A 19415-nucleotide genomic window follows, 5' to 3' on the forward strand; every position below is an offset into this window, starting at 1 on the left:
TCCCATCCTTCTATGCATTTCCCTGCAAAAAATTATCATCATCTTAATCTTGTTTTTCAATAAAAATATGCAAACTTGTGAACAGGATGCTTTTACTTTAGAGGCAAAAGCCATTCAAAATGTTGGGGTCAGTTTTCAACCTTGATAATAAGAAATGTTTCTTGAGCTTTTGAAGGGAAATTCAAATTTTGTCATCATTTTACATTTTACCCTCTTGAACACAAAATAATCATTTTTTTTTTTCTGTATACTGTAATGGACATCAGCGGAGTCCAAAACAACAACAAAACGTTTGCAAAATGTTTTCTGTTGCACAGAAGAAAGTCAGTCATAGAGGTTTGGAACAACTTGAGGGCGAGTAAATGATTCATCATTTATGTGTGAAATTTCCCTTTTAAAGATGTTTTTACTGGAAAACAAGACAAAATACTGATTAGAAAAATTATTTTCTTCTATGCTGCTGAAATTGCAAAGTCATGTAATGCCACACACATCACAGTGCGAAATTTGTCTGTAGTCTTGCAAAAATAATTGAAAGCATTACTCCAATGGCCAATATCCCTTAGAGTCTGCCAGTAGTTCTGATTCATAAGCAAGTTTGTCGTAGTATAGTTTCCTTCCTGCTGTAAATTTATGTATCGCTGCTGGCTTGTTTTGTGGCAGACAGATTGGTATAAGCATCTGTGTGAGTTATTTGTTTGCGCTCCATTTTTGATCACAAGAAAAAGGCTGACTTGTGAAAAAAAAAAATTTTCCTCTATTTTTTTTTTTTTTTTACCTTGTCACTCTGAATAATGTGACATGTTTGCATTACTGAATGAAACACATTGGGTAGCATAAAATGATTGAATTAATTATCATCCATAAATTAATTTGCAGTTCTCACTTGTGCTCAAAAATTTACCACATAGCTGACACTCAAAAAAGCCTTAAGACTTAATATGGAACGACACTAATAATATAAACTGTGACAGCCTCTCAGAATTAGCTCTAGAGATATTAATAACGTCATATATGATCTATCTATCTCAGCCGTAATTATTTGTTTACATGCCCTATTATAATAACCCTTGAATCTATTAGCATAGGAATTGCTCCGGAGATCCAGGTCTAAATGCTGAAGACCTCTGCGAGCGTGATTTATTCATTAGGAATCTTTCCAGGGTCTCGACTGCATCGATCGGCACTTTCATCGCTTCGCCCTGAACACACTCATCGTCTCCTCGTGCTGCAGCGGTGACGCAGTCTCGATATGCCGCTGCTGTATTCCCCTCACGTCTCCTATCCAGATATCGATCAGGGGCCAATATGTTACTTTCATTTCCCCCTACGCGTGTTGCAGCCGGAGGAAATGCCTAATGTCATCAAAGCACTCCATTAACTTGAAAAAAGGAGGAGGAGTTGGAAAGACCCCATCCCGGCAGACGGCTATCAACACAAGGCCTGAAGCCAACACTTCCGCTTATACCGCAGATGCCATCGGCACGCTTTCTAATGAGACACCGGAGAAAAAGTGTGACGTCTTTCTGTTTTTCACAATAGCTAACTAGATTCAATTTGAGTGAGTGTACTTAAAGAAATAGTTCACCCAAAAATGAAAAATTTCTGACAATTTACTCACTCTCAGGCCATCCAAGATGTAGATGAGATGTCTATTCATCAGAACAGATTTGGACAAATATAGCATTACATCCCTTGTTCCTCTGCAGTGAATGGGTGCCGTCAGAATGAGAGTTCAAACAACTGATAAAAACATCACAAAAATCCACACGATTCCATCAGTTAACAAGTTAACCATAATATTGCTTTCTCCAGTGAAAAAGTCACCTCATCTGAATCAGGAGAGAAATATTCACAGATGAAACACCGTTTACAAAATCTAAACCTTTCTAAACAAATATATTGATGGATTTTGGTGTAAAAGGACAACAGGAGAAGGTCTTTTTCACTGGAGAAAGTATTATAATGGATTATAGATTTGTATTTTGGCTAGAAGTTAAAACTGTTGAACAGAAGTTTCAAAGTTAAATCAACTAATGGGGGACTTGTTTCTTATAAACATGCAGCTTTTTGCTTCACGAGATATTAATTGGTGAATTATTGTGATGTTTTAATTTGCTTTTTCTACATCTTGGATGGCCAGAGAGTGAGTACATTTTCAGCAAATTTTTCATTTTGGTTGAACAATTCCTTTAAAAGAATACACATTGTATGTGTGTATGTACATTGTATGTAGACAGAGTGATTTTAAATGTTTTCCGCTTTTGCAATGGCCAACCGAGTGGTCAAACAACAGGTTTTGCATTCAAATGTTACAACACTAACAAAACAACACTGACATTTGTGCTGGCATTTTAGCAGACATGCACATTCGTGTCTAGTATCTGACCAGCCCTATTATCTGACAAAACAACAAGTTGAAGTACAACTTAAGTATATAACACAGTTGAGCTGTTTATGTTACACTTATTTGTCTTTGCTGACAGGCTTTGTTGTGAATAAAGCTATATAAATATGTCTTGCCATGATCACCTTTACCTGCCATACCATAGCAAAGGACGGACCACTTTTAATGTATAATTCAGAAAGCTAGCCTGTTCTAGGTATGGATCAGTAGCACTATGCAAACCTGAGCAGATAAGTCACTCACTAACGGTTTTCAAACCTGTGAAGCTTTTCTCATATGTACAGCTGTCAGCAGGGGCTCTGATCAATAATTCAAATGTAGTGAATCAGACATCTCTCTCTAGAGAGCTGCTGTGTCCTCCCAGGTGTGCTTTAATTTTTCATACTATTGTTTTTAGTCATGCTTTTCACACTCTGGTCGATTTGAGCCTCCACTCTCTGGGGATTGATGTATGGAGAAGATAGAGTACATTCCATTTTTCCATAAGTTGCAGGCGGTTCAAAATCTAATTACTCTGGTTTCTAATGAAGCGTCAGTGCTTTTGTGGCAAGACATATTGCTTTAGAAGAAAATTTTAGCACTTTTATTGCAAATATCTGTGCTGGCATATTCAGGCAGCATATTTCAAGTACTCAAAAAAGATTGATCATGGTAACATTAATTGTGTGACTTTTTTTTTTTTTTTTTTTTTAAACTAGGTGTTGTTTTTTTAACAAGTAACAAGGCAAAGTTTTTGTTTCTATGTCTGCCTGTTGTTCTGTCAGTTGATCGTACTATATATCTTTCATTTTCTCTCTCTGTAAAACTTTCAAAACCTCAAATAAGGCTTTGTCAACGCAGCATTCAAACTTTGCCTTGACAGGATCCAGAAAAAAATAGTGCAGCATCCCCTTGCCAATTGGAATATATACATACAAATGACTAAAATGCACATCCTTAATTGGCAGCTTGCCTAGGCTCACAGACCATTGAGTAAAGCCAATGGGGACCCGTCATAGTGAAGCCTGGGTCCCATACTGGGTCCCTTACCACCCGGTCAGCTGGACTGGAAGTCTGTGGCGGAGCTGGTGATAAGCCAGTATGTGTGACAAGGAAACTAATATGATGTACGGACCTGAGGGAGACAGGTCACCTAAGCAGCTGCCATTCTCCAAATGTCCCTTCACTCCACAAGAATATTAAAAAGCATCTGGATGAGCAAGGGATCATTTCCTCCTTTTCTGTTCCCATCAATATTTTTGAACCTTTTATAGATGTCTCGATTACTCACTGCAAATTGCCTCTGCACTGGTTGTGTGAATGTGTTTGAAAAGCTTGTTGTGCTATTGTGTCTGCTGGATTTCTTTCAGACAGATTTTGTAGCTTTAATCTTTGATGTAAATCCAACCTTATCTCATCGGCATGTTCAGCAAAGCTCCCAAAGTCAAAGAGATGAGGGCCTGGTATAGCTGTGATTGGATGTCTCCATCAGATGAACGTCTCTTAAACCTGGTATTAAGATTTGACTCTGATGATCTGATCTGAAGTGCTCAGGCGGGATGGATCACCATTCTCCCAAGATCACTTGTGAATAGATTTCACAACTACATGAAAGACATTTGTGTTTAAAAAAATGAAAACCCTAGTTTTAGCGTAATATTTATAATATGTTTGGACTCCCTTGAGACCATTTACATTTAATGAATTTGACAGATGGTTTTATAAAAAATTTACTTGCCAAATGCATAATGCATTTAATGCATTCCCTGGGAACCAAACCCATGACCTTGGCATTGCTCTATTGTTTTTTTCTTTAGACTTTCACCCTCATTCAGTAGGTTCAAGTGATTTCATGGCACTCTCAATAATGAATGTAGGAAGGACCATTGTTGGGTTAACAAGAAGGTGCACATTGTTTTGCAACCTCGATTTTTCATTCCACTGGATGACTGAAATGTAATTAAATATGTGAACGACTAAGATGTCAATCAAAGCAGATTAAGGCACAACAGCTTTCATGTATCTGCATTTCTGCTGTCTTTGCTGTATTTTGTGTTTATGTACAACTTACAAACCCTAATCATTGGACAGTGGACCGTAACACTGATAATTGCCCAGAGTTACTGCACTTGACATTCAGTGAAAGCGGATTCGTTTTGGCCTTGTGCAAACGACTTGAGTGTAAAAGGCTGTCCTCACAGGCATAGGGACTTACAAAGATGCATCTCGAGTGCACTGAGATAAATCTTTGAGCATCAGTGCAATAGAAAGATGAGAAGACAGTCTATTTAAGAATAATAATGAAATGCAAAGCAAGAAGCAACCAAATGGGAAGAGTAAGGCGATTCATCCGATGTTGGCTATCTCACATTTCATTACCGAGATGCCAGTCATTCCCTCTCCTCTAATGCACATACTGACAGCTGTAAGCTTTGGATACCCAAAGGGCAGAGTAGGCACTTTTCTTTTTTCTCAAAGAGAGGAGCTTGTGCTGAATAACATTAATAAATCACTCTCAGTCACCGCCAGCTGATACCTACTGCATAAAATTTTGTCGACAGATGCAGAAAAGCCTGTTTTGCTCAATTAAACAGAAAGGACAGAGGTCACCAATTAGCAAACTAGCAGTCCAGATCCAGACCCATGAGTGGTTCCAGTGGGCTAGGAATCATTTATCATAAATTAATTTCATTCAAATTCACATGGAGAAACAGCATCTGAAGTGGAATGTATGTTTGATGTTATTTGCTTTTGTTTGTTCATTTGCCATACAACCAGTCTAACTGAAAGTTGAAAGTCACTGTTTTATTGTTGATAAAGCTTCTTTTGAAAATTGTAAAAATAGCTACATTTGAATAAAATTTATTATTTAAAATTCTGTAATAGTCAAATGACTATGATTAATTATTTAATTCTTTCAGAATGTTATAGCTGCTAACCTGAACATTAAATGAATATGATTGAAATTCACTTATTTAATTTCTTAGCTCTACAGCATATTGACTCTTGAAAGTGTACGTTATTTTTGGACCTTGATTAATCGAACCTTTGCTGGCAGTGAAATTTAGACTCCAGGCATCTTTGAGTTATTGAATACCCCCGACTGAGGCCTTATGAAATATGCTTATCTTTGACATCTGTAGCAACAATGAAGTTGAGCATGTTTTGGTTGTGAAAAACACTGTTTCAAGCTTAATTGTAACTGCTCAGAAGTGCACTTGAGAAATCAAACTCAATTTATAGGATTATGTCCCAAATCTAGCGGCTAGCTGTATAAGTTGAACCCACAATTTGTTTTGACGCCTATTTCTACACTCGTCTATCCTTCAGTGGCAGGTGGAATTGAAATGTCAAACCCCTGTGACCTTTCATCAAGATCCCCTGTGTGGGTTTCTGACCCTTAAAGAGCAGCTTGGATCATTAGTATCCAGCTAAGCCCTCTGTAACATTTAGATTGCCCTGCACACCCAGTCAATCCCTTCTGAGTAAGCAATCATTCAGATCTGCAGGAAAATGTACCCTGCGCTGTGTATTGGACTGTAAAGGCCTGAGAAGCACTTACCTGTAACCAGATCAATTTATCTTTAGGAACCTGAAACAAATCATAGCTGTTGCTTTTAAAATGTTTTCATGTGAAAACATTACTTCAAAGAGCACTATTTATTTATTTTTTGTTTTTGTTTTATTCGCTTTCTCCAATGGACTGTAATTTCGCCACTACCCACAATCCCCATAATTATTGACTAGTTTTGAGCGTACTGTGCTGTTGACCCTTTTCTGATTCTAAACAAATACCTCTAGTTTCTAATCCAAAAGTCTCTTCAGAGTGCTTCGATGTTTCTCCGCAGTATGTTTTGGGTTAAAACATTACCAGTTTTCCTGTTTACACTGTGGGATAATCCAGCAGTTTTTAGACTGTTGTCCGGGACACCCAGGATCCTTAAGGGACCTGCTAGATGTCTCTAGAAAATATGAAAGAAAAAAACAAGGGTTTTACAAAAACACATTTTTAAAACTGTCACATTTAACTTGTTTAATTTGAGTTGAATTAGTTTTTCCCGTGCCACAGTCACCTTTATTTTGTTCACTGAGGTTTGTGAGACACTATAACATGATATAAAATTATTCTATTTATTCTGCAGAGCACTACACAGATGCACAGTACATTTTTAATATCTATAGTGTATATTTGATGTATAATAAAAATATATACGCTACTGTTAAAATGTTTGGGGTCTTTAAAATTAAAACATTCTTTCATTAAGGAGTCTCTTATGTTCACTGTGGCTGCATTTATTTGATCAAAAATTCGGTGAAAACTGTAATGTTTTGTAACATGTTTAAATTTTGATATATTTTTAATGCGGTTTATTCCTGTGAGTATGATCCTTTGGAAATAATTTTGAAATATATTAATGTGATGCTTAAGTAACATAAAAGTCATGCTGCTATTTTTTTGGAAGCTGTTACATATTTGCAGAATTATATAATGAAAAACAGTTCAAGAACAACATTTTTCTAACATTTTAAATGCATTCACACTTACTTTTGATCAATGTGATGCATTTTGGTGAATAAACATCATTTCAAACAAAAAAGTTACTAAACCCAACTTTTGAACAGTAGTCTATTTATTTATGACTATTTTCCAGAATTGAATGTTTTTAATATATAAATTTGCTGTTAAAACCATGAGCCATTCATAGTGTTGCAAACAACATGTTGTCTTTATACTATCACCCTTTTTCCTCACACAGTACAAATGGCTTTTAATATTTTAGCAAAGGAGTCAAGGAGTCCTTGGCATCAAAGGTTTGAAACTATTGGACTAAAGCACCAAAGAAAACCACATAATGGTCTCAGATCAGTTTAAAATTCCATTTATTTATTTATTAATTTTTGTATTCTTTGTCGATCAGTCTTAGTTCTTAGTGAATGGAGGAACTCAATAAAGCTGTGTGGAATATGGTGGAGGTATAGAGATGTGGGAGGTCATTTTCAAAAGTCTAATATCAAGAAAACCTCTTAAGGAATATCGGTGTCTTGTGTTGTTTTTGACTAGTTGTCTGTCTCCCACTGCTTATAAAAGACTCATATTTCAGCGTTTCCAGCGGATATTCCAGAAAGCAGTCTATTAAAATATTTATCGTCACAGCTGACCTCACATGAAGAGATCCCGTGTTCAAAGAGGTTTTTCCCTCGCATTATTCCGACACGCCTCGTCACTCCTAACGTTCCACATGGAATTGTCTGTTTGCTCTTTATTCTGTTCATCAGGAATGAGAGGTATTCTCTTAAAAGAGACGATGAGAAATAAGACTGCATATACTATTTAAACCCTATGAGAAAAATTCTCCAGTCCTTCCAAACCCACTTGACTGATAGAGTAATACTATATCATTATTGCATATTCGCCACAAGGAAGTTGTTGCGAGAAATTCAATTTGCTTAAACTCATGAAGGCAACTATTTATCAGATATTATGATGATTCACCCAAGCTCCGAGTATTTCAGAGTGCCTTTGACTTCTTTGGATATCTCTAAACTGCCTACAAAGCATTTTTCCCCACACCAGTCATGAATAGAACTGCAATGGCCTTCTGCGGCGAAGTGGATCTTTGAATCATCGCCCGCAGCATTGTCTTTTGACAGCCATTGTCATTCAAATGGATTGTGCACTTCATTTAGTGATACTTTGGCACCTTTGATAGTGAGCTATCAGTTCATTATCATGATAATGCTTCTTTAATACAATTTATTTGACTGATCCATCATCACCTACACAAAAGAATAGGAGTGAGTAATGAGTTTCCAAGACTTTCGCAATAGTGCGAGTCTGATATAGGTGGAGGATGAATAGAGTGCAGGGTGAAGCTGAGGTGGAGTCCCCCTTCATTCCTTGGAGATTTTTTTCTTTGAACAAAATTTTTTGAAAAGATACAGTATCTTGGTATCCGGAGCTATGCGTTTTATGTCATTTACAAAGGATATAATCATAACTAGCAGCAGTGGCATATTGGTATTTATTTAAGCTCCTCAAGAAAAAAATGCTACTCTTGAACATGCCATCATACACTATAATCAAACTTGGAAAGTGCATTTTTCAAGTTGAAGAGGTGTATACAGTACGTGCACGCTAGTTTTCTCTGATTTACAGTATATAATTTGGATGCAGTTGACAGAGAAAATCTTATCTTTTAGTTTGGGTATCAAACTATTTTGTTGGGATATTTATGATAGATCAACAACAAATCAGTTTTGAGCTGATATTAGTGACTTAATCACTTTCAGTCAATATTAGATATTTAAATGTTCATGCAAATTTTTTTTCAGTTTCTACATTATATTATATATATATATAATATAATATTCATCTATTATTATTATTATTATTATTATTATTTTGTTTTGTTTTTATTATTATTATTTTTTTAATGCTATGGAATTTTAATTTTAGCTATAACATCACAATAATTATCAATTTATCATTTTTACCCAGAATTTTATTTATTTATATATTTTTAGATTTTGACCATAACATCACAATAATTATTGATTGGTTGATTGATTTGTTAGTTAGTGGCCATAGCCACTCAATAATTATGGGCCTGTCATTTTCATCAGAATTTTGAAATTTTATCTCAATTAAAATTAGTCTGAATAAGTAGAGTGATTTTGAAAATAATGATATATTCCCTTAACAGATGTGTGGCAAATGCTAACGGAAGACTCTGCAGCTAATAATCTTTTTCCATTCTCACAATAATGTTTAGGATAGTCAGGCTTGGATTTGGGAAGGGGAAACTGATCCTTGACCAGCAGTTAATGCTAGATATTGTATAAGATAGCTGCAAATTCTGTAAACGGCTCTGAAAAGCAGTAATCTTCTTCTGCTTATTGCTTTTGGGATTCTTCCCACCCCCTGCTTCGTCTGTCTGTGCCTGTTTCATGCTGCTTAATTGCTGACCTTTGTATTCCATCTGCCCCTTGTGTGCATCGCATCATGGTGCTGTTTAATGATCTGAGAACAGACACTGGCCTTTTACGCTGATCCAGAACTGATTCCCCACCCGAATCCTAATCTCGGCTGTCGTTAAAGAAACTGGTAAATCATGTCTCATCCCTGCTGACAATACTCGCGTCAATTTCCATTAGTGTTCCAATTCGTCATTTCAAACACTACTAAACTTACCTGGTGAAGTACAGTCTTTCCAATGAATGGATGTTACTGATTCCCTCCGCAGCATTTTATACGGAAGTGGCAGGTTTCTGATGAGGCGGAGAGTGTGTCTGCGGAAAGCCTCTGCTCTGGGCAGTGGATTGTTTAAGGCTGACAGTATTCACACACACACACACACAGTGTGGCAGTCGATCACACAGGCCTTGAAGCATCGTCTCAGGCTTAATGTGCAGTGAATGCAGTGCCTATTGATTTCCTCTGTTGTCCGTGACTATAAATACCGATTAATAAACAACATTTTTCCAGCCGTTGGCAACATCCTGTCCACTGGGACAGAACTCGGACTGAATTTCTGAGGGTTGAGAGAGATGATGGAGACTGGGCTTGAGCTTTTGATCACTTGCACCCATCAGGACACTGAACATGGGCCCAAAGGATCTCATATGTCATATTAATGGTATTCCAGTCAGTCACAAACCAGACAGGAAGTAGACTTGTGTGGAAGTAGAATTTATGTGTAGTGATCCAAAATGTTTTGGAGTCAGAACGTATGTATAGATATATAATTAAAGGTAGTAATTAAAGTATTTATAATTAAATAAAAAAATAAATACTGATATTCAGAAAGGGTGCATTAAATTGATCAAAAGTGACAGTAAAGACATTTATAATGTTTCAAACGATTTCTATTTCAAATGCTGTTCTTTTGAACTTTATATTAAACATTGATAACAAAAAGAAATGAATCAAATCAGCATATTAGAAGGATTCCAGAAGAATCATGTGACACTGAAAACTGGAAAAATGGCTTCTGAAAATAAAGAAAATAACTACTTTAGTACTTGCATGGTCACACTATTTTACATAGCCTCTTGGGACATTTTGTTAGATTAGATTTACATTTTTTTTCTGCTTGGGGAAAAGTATATCACCTGTGCATTATTTCCCACTTTTGCAGTTTTCAGCTTAAAATTACATTTGCCCACTTTGTTTCTCTAAGGATTAGTTTATCACGGGTAGGTGACGCTCATTCGCCCGTTCACACACTAAAATTAGATTTGTAATATTAACTCTAAATTTACTCTTAGTAAAATTAATTTGCTTCTGTTCCCTAAATCTAGCCTTAAGGATTTCACTGTTGCAGACCAAACATAAAGACTCTCTAAAATGGTAGCATGAAGGATTTTAAGCTTCTGAACCCACACAATATCCTTCTGTACTCCATCAATGCCAAAAAACAAAACTCTCTCCATTGGAGGGCCCAGCTTTCAGGCTGCCTTAAGCTTTTCTCCTTTCCACAAGTTTTTCTGACCCTTCTCACTTTTACCACAACTCCTAATCACAGAGAAGATTGTTTCGATTCATCAATGCCTTCTGCGGCATAGCCATACTAATGATACTCTGTAACTGCTGGGTAATGCATCTAAGTGAGAAAAGCTTTTTTTGTACTGTCAGCATTCCTCCACACTGAATTTGGATGAGGTCCACTTGTTCGTGTTTGTGTCTGAGACACATTAGGTGGGCGTGTTCTGAGAGTACAGCAACTATAATGTCTCATTCATGTCTTTTATTGAGAAATAGCACTTTTATTATTAAATATAGGTCAGAAACAGATAATTTCAACAGGAAATTTGATTTACAGTATTGATTTATAATATTGACAATGTTGATATTTTCTCTAGCCTTAAGGATCTACGCCTCTGATCATGAAATCTAAATTGAAGTTATTAAAAAGATGTTACAGTTCAATTGCAGCCTCTTAGATTAAATTCACAAATGCAGACAGGAATGCAAAACCCAAAATGTTTTTATTTATTTAGTGTGGAAAACTTGGTCTTCAGCATTAATAAATCTGAAACCACGCTGGCACTAATGCACATTTAATTGGCTTTCTCCAAATTAAATGTTCACAAGTGCCAGTGTGTGGATATGCTGTGGTGAATACTTAATGTAGTATTGAGGATAAAATTAAGAACAATTGCTGTTGTCTTTGCTTTCAATAAAAGTTTGTGAGTTTTAAGCCATCAACCAGTGTACAGTATTTGCATAAGCCTTGCATAAAGCATTTTAAAAGGATTTTTAAATGATATTGCTGTTTCAATGACACAATGCATGGACTGGAATAGGCGCAAAGAATTTGCTAATTTCTTATATTAAAGCATCTAGAGCCACCTTTATGCAAGAACTGTTTTTATATTTATTCTTTTATTATGACTTTTCTCATGGTCCTTTTTACTCCTCTATCCGCTCAGTGATGATTAATAATGCAGTGTGTTTTCTCGTTAACTAGTGGCTTCAACAGAGAAGCAAAGACTGTCACGTCCATAATGGAATGTAAAAGGAGTTTAGCATCAGCAAACAGCTGAAGAAGGGGATAATTGCGGCTTTAGTTTTATCCAAACAAACCAGGCCTATATAATTAATCCATCTTCTTGCTCACGATTGTCTTAAAGTTCATTTAAATGCCTAGCGCACAACCAGAAACAGACTGTGACATCATCAGGCACAAGCCCCTCCCACTCCACACAGGTATTTCGAGCTAGGGCAGCATGTGACTGGTCAAGATGTCTTGAGTGATAGGTTTTGACAGGTATTGCATTAATAAGGAAGTGCTGGAGACACACTGATTGACAAAGTGCTGCCTCCAAGTCTGGTCAAGTTGACCTCTTGCCCACCTAGAAAAAATCAACCTCTCTGTATGTGGGTTTTGGCTGTCGCCAGAGAGACAGAAGTGAACACTAGGGGCCTGGCTATTTGTCAGCAGTATTCATAGCAATGCTCCCAGCAGACAGACCATTTGTATGTAATTGCCTATTAGTTGCATATAGATTCATTCCTGCAAAAAAAAAAGAAAGAAAGAAAGAAAGAAACATGTTTAAACCAGCTTAAGATGCTCTCTCAGCTTGGCCATGCTGGTATTTAACTAGTTTTGCTGGGCTGAAAAATGCCCAAAGACCCCAAAGTCTTCATTATTTTTATAACCTTGACCTGATATAAGGTTTATATCTAGAACGGAGGAGGCCAGCGTACTGTTGCACATGATCATCTGAACACTCCAGACTATTATTTCACTTTAGCTGATATGTTTATGTTTGCCTGCTTTTGTGGCACTAATGTGATAGGAAAGGGCAGAAAAATAGATTTTATCCTAATGATGCTGTATTCAAACAGAATTATAGCTGGGGTAAGCAGTCTTGATATTCAGAAATGTCTGGAATGTGTTAAAGTTTAATGATAATGACTTTCTAAATTGTCCAAAGGCAACGTGAGGATGGCACTTTGGTGGTATAAAAGGGAAAAATGAACTCTCTAAAGCCTTGTTCTAAATAGTCCTTTTATTTGGTCTTAGCGACAGAAATATTTCAGAAATGAACTATCTCAGCAGGGTTGGGTGCAGAGTGCCTCCAATAGATTCATTAAAAATCTCTCAAATAAGTCAGTCCTGAGGGGTTTAGCAAGTTGAATCTGAGGAAATCGGAAAAGACTTTAATCACGGTGGACACCATGATGTGATTTTGGGTTGAGCATACAGGGCCCTATTTTAACGATCTAAGCGCATGATCTTAAGCGCACGGCGCAGGTACACATAGGGCGTTTCCGAATCCACTTTTGCTAGTATAACGATGGGAAAAACGGTCTAAAAGGGTTATCCCTATTCTCTTAATGAGTAATGGGTGTGTTTTTGGGCATAACGTGCAATAAAGCAATCAGAGTCTCATCTCCCATTCCCTTTAAGAGCGAGTTGCGCTCGCGCCAGGGCGGATTCGCTATTTAAACGGCGGAATTTTAAGGCGCACAGATTGAACGCGTCTCCAGAGAGCAAACGGATCTGCTCATGCGCGAGCAAATAATGCTAATTCTGATACACGTAATGACTATCCATTATGACATGTATGACATTTTTATATTTATGTAGCCTACACAATAATATTCTTTTACACTGTAGCTAATCCTTTAAAGGGGTGCTTGACTGTTTTTTTTCTAGGCTTGATTGTGTTTATGGGGTGCAGTCTAACATGTTAATGCTTCATTTTTAAAAAACGCATTATTTTTCACATAATTTACCTTTATTCCACACCGCTCTGTCCCTTCTCCTCTAAACGTGCTGATCATTTCCTGTTTTTATGAAGCCCCTCCCTCAGAAATACGCAGTGGGCTCAGATTGGTTAGCTGGCTCAGTGTGTTGTGATTGGCTAAACCGCCTCTAGTGCGCATCTAAACGTCCTGCCCCTCAGCTCAGCGACATGTGCTCCGGTTGTATTGTAAGCAATGGCGTCGATATTGCTTATCAATTTGAGCCCGATTGAGACACAGAGGATATTAGTGAAGAGGATCGCGCAGAACCTGTGCAAGCACGGCTTTTAATGGTTTGTTTTTTGTTTGTTGTTGTCTCATACTTTTAGGTATGCTGTTATTTGTAAGTGCTACTGCTTCTGTTAGGTTGTAATATACGGTTTTACCCTGATTAAAGCTTTAATACAGTACAGCAACCACACACATGTCTATGTTTAACGCTTGTCATAGCTGTGTGAAAATAAGTGTATAAATGGAACATTTCATTGTTGGAGAGAGAGAGAGCGAGAAATGCAGAGCAGGGTGACGCGAGGAACAGGATTGAGAACCGCTGCTTTAGAACATGATTTTGAAACTTGTGAATCCATTAGAATCGTTAGAAGACAGAATCGCGATTCATATATGAATAGATTTTTACGTGCACCCCTTGTTTTCTCTTCCTCTTCTCTAAAGCAGCGCAGCATTACCGGAGGCGGGGTGTTTCTGGGTTCGTGACGTAATGGACCCGGGAAGTAACTTGTTGTAGTCCCTTACCAGTCATTTTTGTAGGCATTAAAATGCCAGAATTTTAAAAGACGATATCTCCGTTTGCATTGAACTTTCAGCGCCGCAACTTTGCAGATATTGTTTATGCTCAAACAGCAACATTACACACTAACTAATGTTAAAAAAAGTGAAATTGCAATCAACCACCCCTTTAATTTTTAATATTAGGCATGTTTGTGTGCTGCTGCGGTGTCCCTGTGTGTAATAAGCAAAGTGAACGCGCGTTGTGGACCCGCCCAGAGACGCATTTTCTACTATATTTAGTAGACCTTAAATCTTTAGATCTTTATAACAAAAAAAAATATTGCGCCATTGACTTTAGACTTTAGACCAGGTTTGAGATGGTCTACGGCACAGTCTATTTTCAATTGCGCCTGAATACACCTCTTTTTCAGACCAGCACGCCCATGGGCGCACAAATGGGAGCAAATGCATTTGCTATTTAAACAACGCGCCGCAGGACGGGAAAATGAGAACTGTGTCGGGCTGAAACTAGCAAAAACACGTGCATGGCTCCTTGCGCCGGGTGTATGATAGGGCCCACAGTCTATCAATTTATCAATGGGTTGTATTGTGCCATAAAACACATACACACACAAAAAAGACAATTTAACAAATAAAAAAATTAAATTATTTATATATATATATATATATATATATATATATATATATATATATATATATATATATATATATATATATACATTTTATACTTGTATCTCCAACAGCCTCAGTTTTCATTCACATCAAATTAAATATAGCATCTGTGGGTGATTTTCACATCTGCCAGCATGTGCTCAAAGGTCAATGCCAAAGAGAAATATCTTGTATTCTATGTCCAAGGACCTTTTCATTGTTAGGAGTAATTTCCCAAACTTTGAGACTGAAAGGAAGATCTATAATATTACTCAAGATGATCAAACACAGAGTAATTCAGTCTGAACACAGTTCCATAAAGTAGTTCAGTCAATACAGAGACGTATTATATACTAAATAGAAGAGCATTTGGTTAGGGGTCAGTAAATCCAGTTTAGTCTTCATTTAAACAGGTAGCTATTATGGTAATGATTGGTTCATTCTCTCAATTTATTTAACAGCCTCTGTGCACCAAAAAGAATTAAGCCTTGAATAATGTGCTGCACTTTACAGCTGCATCTTATTATGTACAATTACTCATGCATAAATACCATTATTTGATTTTGTAACTTGTAAAGTTTTTCAACAAACTGCCTTTTTCAATGTCATTAATATGCATTAAGTCTTTCATCTGGTTTTGTCATGCCATTAGTAACCCAGCAAAGCAAAGATTTGTGAAGGGCCCTCTAGATACGGGGCATTTTCAATCCATAATGAAGGTTTTTAATCAATACCTTGTAACCAAAAGCGTCTGCAGAACTGGGCAGACATAAAAAGCAGAAAGGTGATTTCAGTCATTCATCACCATTGACCCACTCCTGAAAATGATGCCATGACACAACAGGGATATTGTTGACTCAGCCAGGCTGAAAACATATTTCTTTATGGACCCCTCTTAGCTACAGGGTTCCCATATTTTTTAGAACAATGAATCCATGACTTTGAGTCTGTTTTAATTCTTTTTTAATTTTTTATTTACTTTTTTAAAAACTGTATTATTCTCCATTAGGGCTGGGGCGATATGAGCAAAAATTAATATCTCGATATTTTTTGCTGATTTGCGGTATACGGTATATATCTCGGTATTTTGTATTTGGATTAAACAAATAGTGAATGTAAGCATGTAGGCATATATTATGTGCAAAAGGGTTAAAATCACATTACATTCTAACATTGTGACATTGCAATCTTAAAAAAAAAATATTGCTTTTAAAAGCAGAAGTTAAATTTACTAAACTAAAAATTAAAATAATAAAAAAGCACAGACTATAGGCTAATTGCGTAAAAAGGCTATTTTGATTACCCATTACACTTTACAGTTAGTGCTATCATACAAATACACTTGTAGGTTTAAAGTTCTACATACGTCACATTTATTACAACTACAAATATTTCAGCAAAATGTATATTTTAGTCAGTTATTGCGCTCTGTCTGTATGACGCGCATGCGCGTGACAGCGCTCGTTCTGAATGATATCTGTGAAGTTTAGCGGCGAATCACAAAGCAAAAGCTCATGCACAATGGACAGCAAAATGGAAATATTTCCATGGCTTTCTAACATTTACAGATGGAGAATATACCTGTGAAATGTAAGTTATGCATTAAGGAAAACCGCACATCTCAAACACATTAAACAGCGTCTGTCAGCGGCACACGCAGCCTTTCAGTCAGAGCCGCTTTAAATTGAAACGATAAACAATAGGCTACTATATCTTACCAGTTTTTTTTTTTAAAGCACTTCATATAAAGCTTGTCACATGTTTAGAACAAATTGTAGTATGCACATTCTCCGCAGCAGTTCAGTCTGTGTCCTCCCTAGATATTTTTTCAGATGCGCTCGTATCAAACTACTGTATATCGATATTAATGGTATTGCTCCATACCGTAACGCTTATAAAGAATATATTGATATATCGTACAAACTCGATATACCGCCCAGCCCTATAATCTCCATTGCATTTCAGACATGTAAATCAATTTTAAAATTCCTGATATTTTCAGGTTTTCCGAGATTGTAGGAACCCTCAATCTCAGGGGTCTTTAACAGTCAGTCTGCAACCACTAGGGGGTCTGTAAGGGGTACCAAACATTTTGTTATATCCCAAACAAAATTTTGTGGGGAAAAAAATAAAAATTGGGGTTAGATCTAGATTTATTTATTTATTCATTCATTCATTCATTCACCCAATTTTTCACAAAAATAGTATTTTAAAATTAATATAATAATAGTAATCGTAATAACAACAACAACTGAAAAAGCTCAATTTTTCATTATCTTATGCCCATTTCTGTTCTATTCTGTAATTATTTTTTGTTCATTTGTTTTGTTCTGTTTGTTCTTTTCTTTTCATTTCTTTTGTTTTGTTGTTCTGTTTAGTTCATTTCTGTTTTGTTTTGTACATTTTTGCAAATGATACATTTATATTTACATTTAATCATTTAGCAGATGCTTTTATCCAAAGTGACTTACAAATGAGAACAATAGAAGCAATCAAACTAACAAAAGTGCTACAATATGTAAATGCTCTTATGTCTAATGGATAGTATAACGCAGTACAAGGGTTTTTTATTTAATTCTTTATAATAAATTAAAAAGAATAAAAAATAGAATAGAGAGAGCTGGTGTTAAAGGGTTAATTTATTATTATTATTATTATTATTATTTTACAATAAATAAAAAGAAAACATGTAGATAGAACAGAAATGTTAGTGTTAGAGGGTCAAGATTTTTTTATATATAATAAATAATAATAATAAAATGAAAGTTTTATACTAGACGTAACATGGGGTGTCTTTATCATTTTATGCACTGGCGCTCCTTAGTCTGAAGGACTGCTATAGCTAATAAAATGCACTGTGGAATGAGGGAGAAAAAGAGGAATTTGTAGTGTAACACGTCCAAGAACAGAATAAGTCACATTAGGTGCTGTGTAAGTGTAAGCAGGTAACAGGAGCAGATACAGAGATAGAGTGGAAAAGGGCACTTGAAGAGACTTCAATTAGCAGCATCAGTTCAGGTGTGCAGCCGGCCGTGAAGCCTGAGCCACGGGAGGGAGGGAGGGAGGGAGGAAGGAAGAACAGGCAGTGCTGAGCTGGTATCTGTTAAAGGGAACGGCGAAGGATGAATGCTGTCTGACATAATGATGTGGAAAATGACAAGCACCATTTCATATCTCCTGTCAAAACCTGTGGTAATTGACACGCAATGCACAGTTCCTCAAGGAAGTGACATACCGGCACACTCCACGTTGGCGTCAGGTGATGCAAGGTGCGCGATATGACAAAAGAGCCATTTATTTATGATGCTCGTGTTGAAAGATCGGTACGCCAGCCTTGTTCCATTTTCACAGGGACACAGAAATCCCTCGTGGCTTCAGAGAAACTCGCAGGGCCTACGTTACCGCGCAGAGGAAGATGATTGATGGTGGTTGTAAATCTCAGCACTCTCTCGTTCTCATCAAACGAACATTGTTAACTTTCCTCTTCCCTTTCAGATCTGAGGAAAAATCATGATTCAGTGTGTTGTTCCTTGCACTGTACATGAAATTGCTACCTGTCACTTTCAATGCACATTGATTACGGCAGCAGCGTGGGCCATGGACAGAGAGTGATTATTTGTCTTTAAAAGCCATTCAGTGGATGTGGCGCTTTTGCGTGGTGCGTGTCACTGTTTCAGAGTTAATTACAGATGAGCAGTAATAGCTGTGAGATGCTCGGTGAGTCACGAGCCAGAGACGCAGCGACACACTCCGCACGCTTTTGTCGTAGGAGGCCTGCACTTCGCCACCCTCGGCCACTTACAAAGGCGAAAATGTCAAATCTCGCTGTTAGCTTGGACCTGATGAAACGAACGAGCTTGGAGCAGCATAGCGATCAAATCTATTGTGTTTCTGTCTTGCAGATCCTTCGCTCCACCACCGGCAGAAGGCAGTGGTTTCTGATATCACTTTCCAGACAGGCATGTCGAGCTTGATGGACTTTGGAGCTCCAGATTCTTCACTTGACAAAGGTAAGATCTCCAAATATGCGTAAGCACGACGTTTCAGTGCTTATTTTCCACAGGCTGTGAACACGCAGAGCTCAGGTAATTAATCACAACGCTGAAAGGCAAATAAAACAAAACCATTGTCCTTTGGATTTTCAGCTCTCTCCCCCCTGCTTATGTGGTTGTGAGGAGAAAAACGTATGCGACTAAAGAAATGCACTTCTACAAATTGCGAGAGAGTCGTCTTTCAAGAAAACAAAAAAGCTTTGTCTGATTCGTGTAATGTCACTCGCTGCGGGGAGGCGTCATTATGAAGTGTATTGATCAAACTGGGAATTGAACAGAATCTCTAAGTCTTATTCTAGACATCCCATTTTCCACACATAAT

General features: G+C 37.0%; 1 protein-coding gene across 10 annotated transcripts in view; it reads left to right on the forward strand.

The window, feature by feature from the left end:
• kaznb (kazrin, periplakin interacting protein b) overlaps positions 1–19415 on the forward strand; it is a 180150-nt gene that overhangs the window by 124985 nt on the left and 35750 nt on the right. For 9 of the 10 annotated variants that reach the window (XR_009273347.1, XM_058791071.1, XM_058791079.1 and 6 more), the window contains one exon: positions 18944–19051. Coding sequence is in view for 9 of the 10 variants with exons in the window: in XM_058791071.1 (XP_058647054.1) it covers positions 18944–19051 (108 nt within the window). In the remaining variant the exon portion in view is untranslated. Of the gene's footprint in view, positions 1–16610; positions 16632–18943; positions 19052–19415 lie in introns of those variants that run through there. The other variant, XM_058791075.1, reaches the window with a different exon arrangement.

This window comes from Onychostoma macrolepis, chromosome 11 (assembly GCF_012432095.1).
Source record: "Onychostoma macrolepis isolate SWU-2019 chromosome 11, ASM1243209v1, whole genome shotgun sequence".
In the NCBI taxonomy this organism is placed as follows: Eukaryota; Metazoa; Chordata; class Actinopteri; order Cypriniformes; family Cyprinidae; genus Onychostoma; species Onychostoma macrolepis.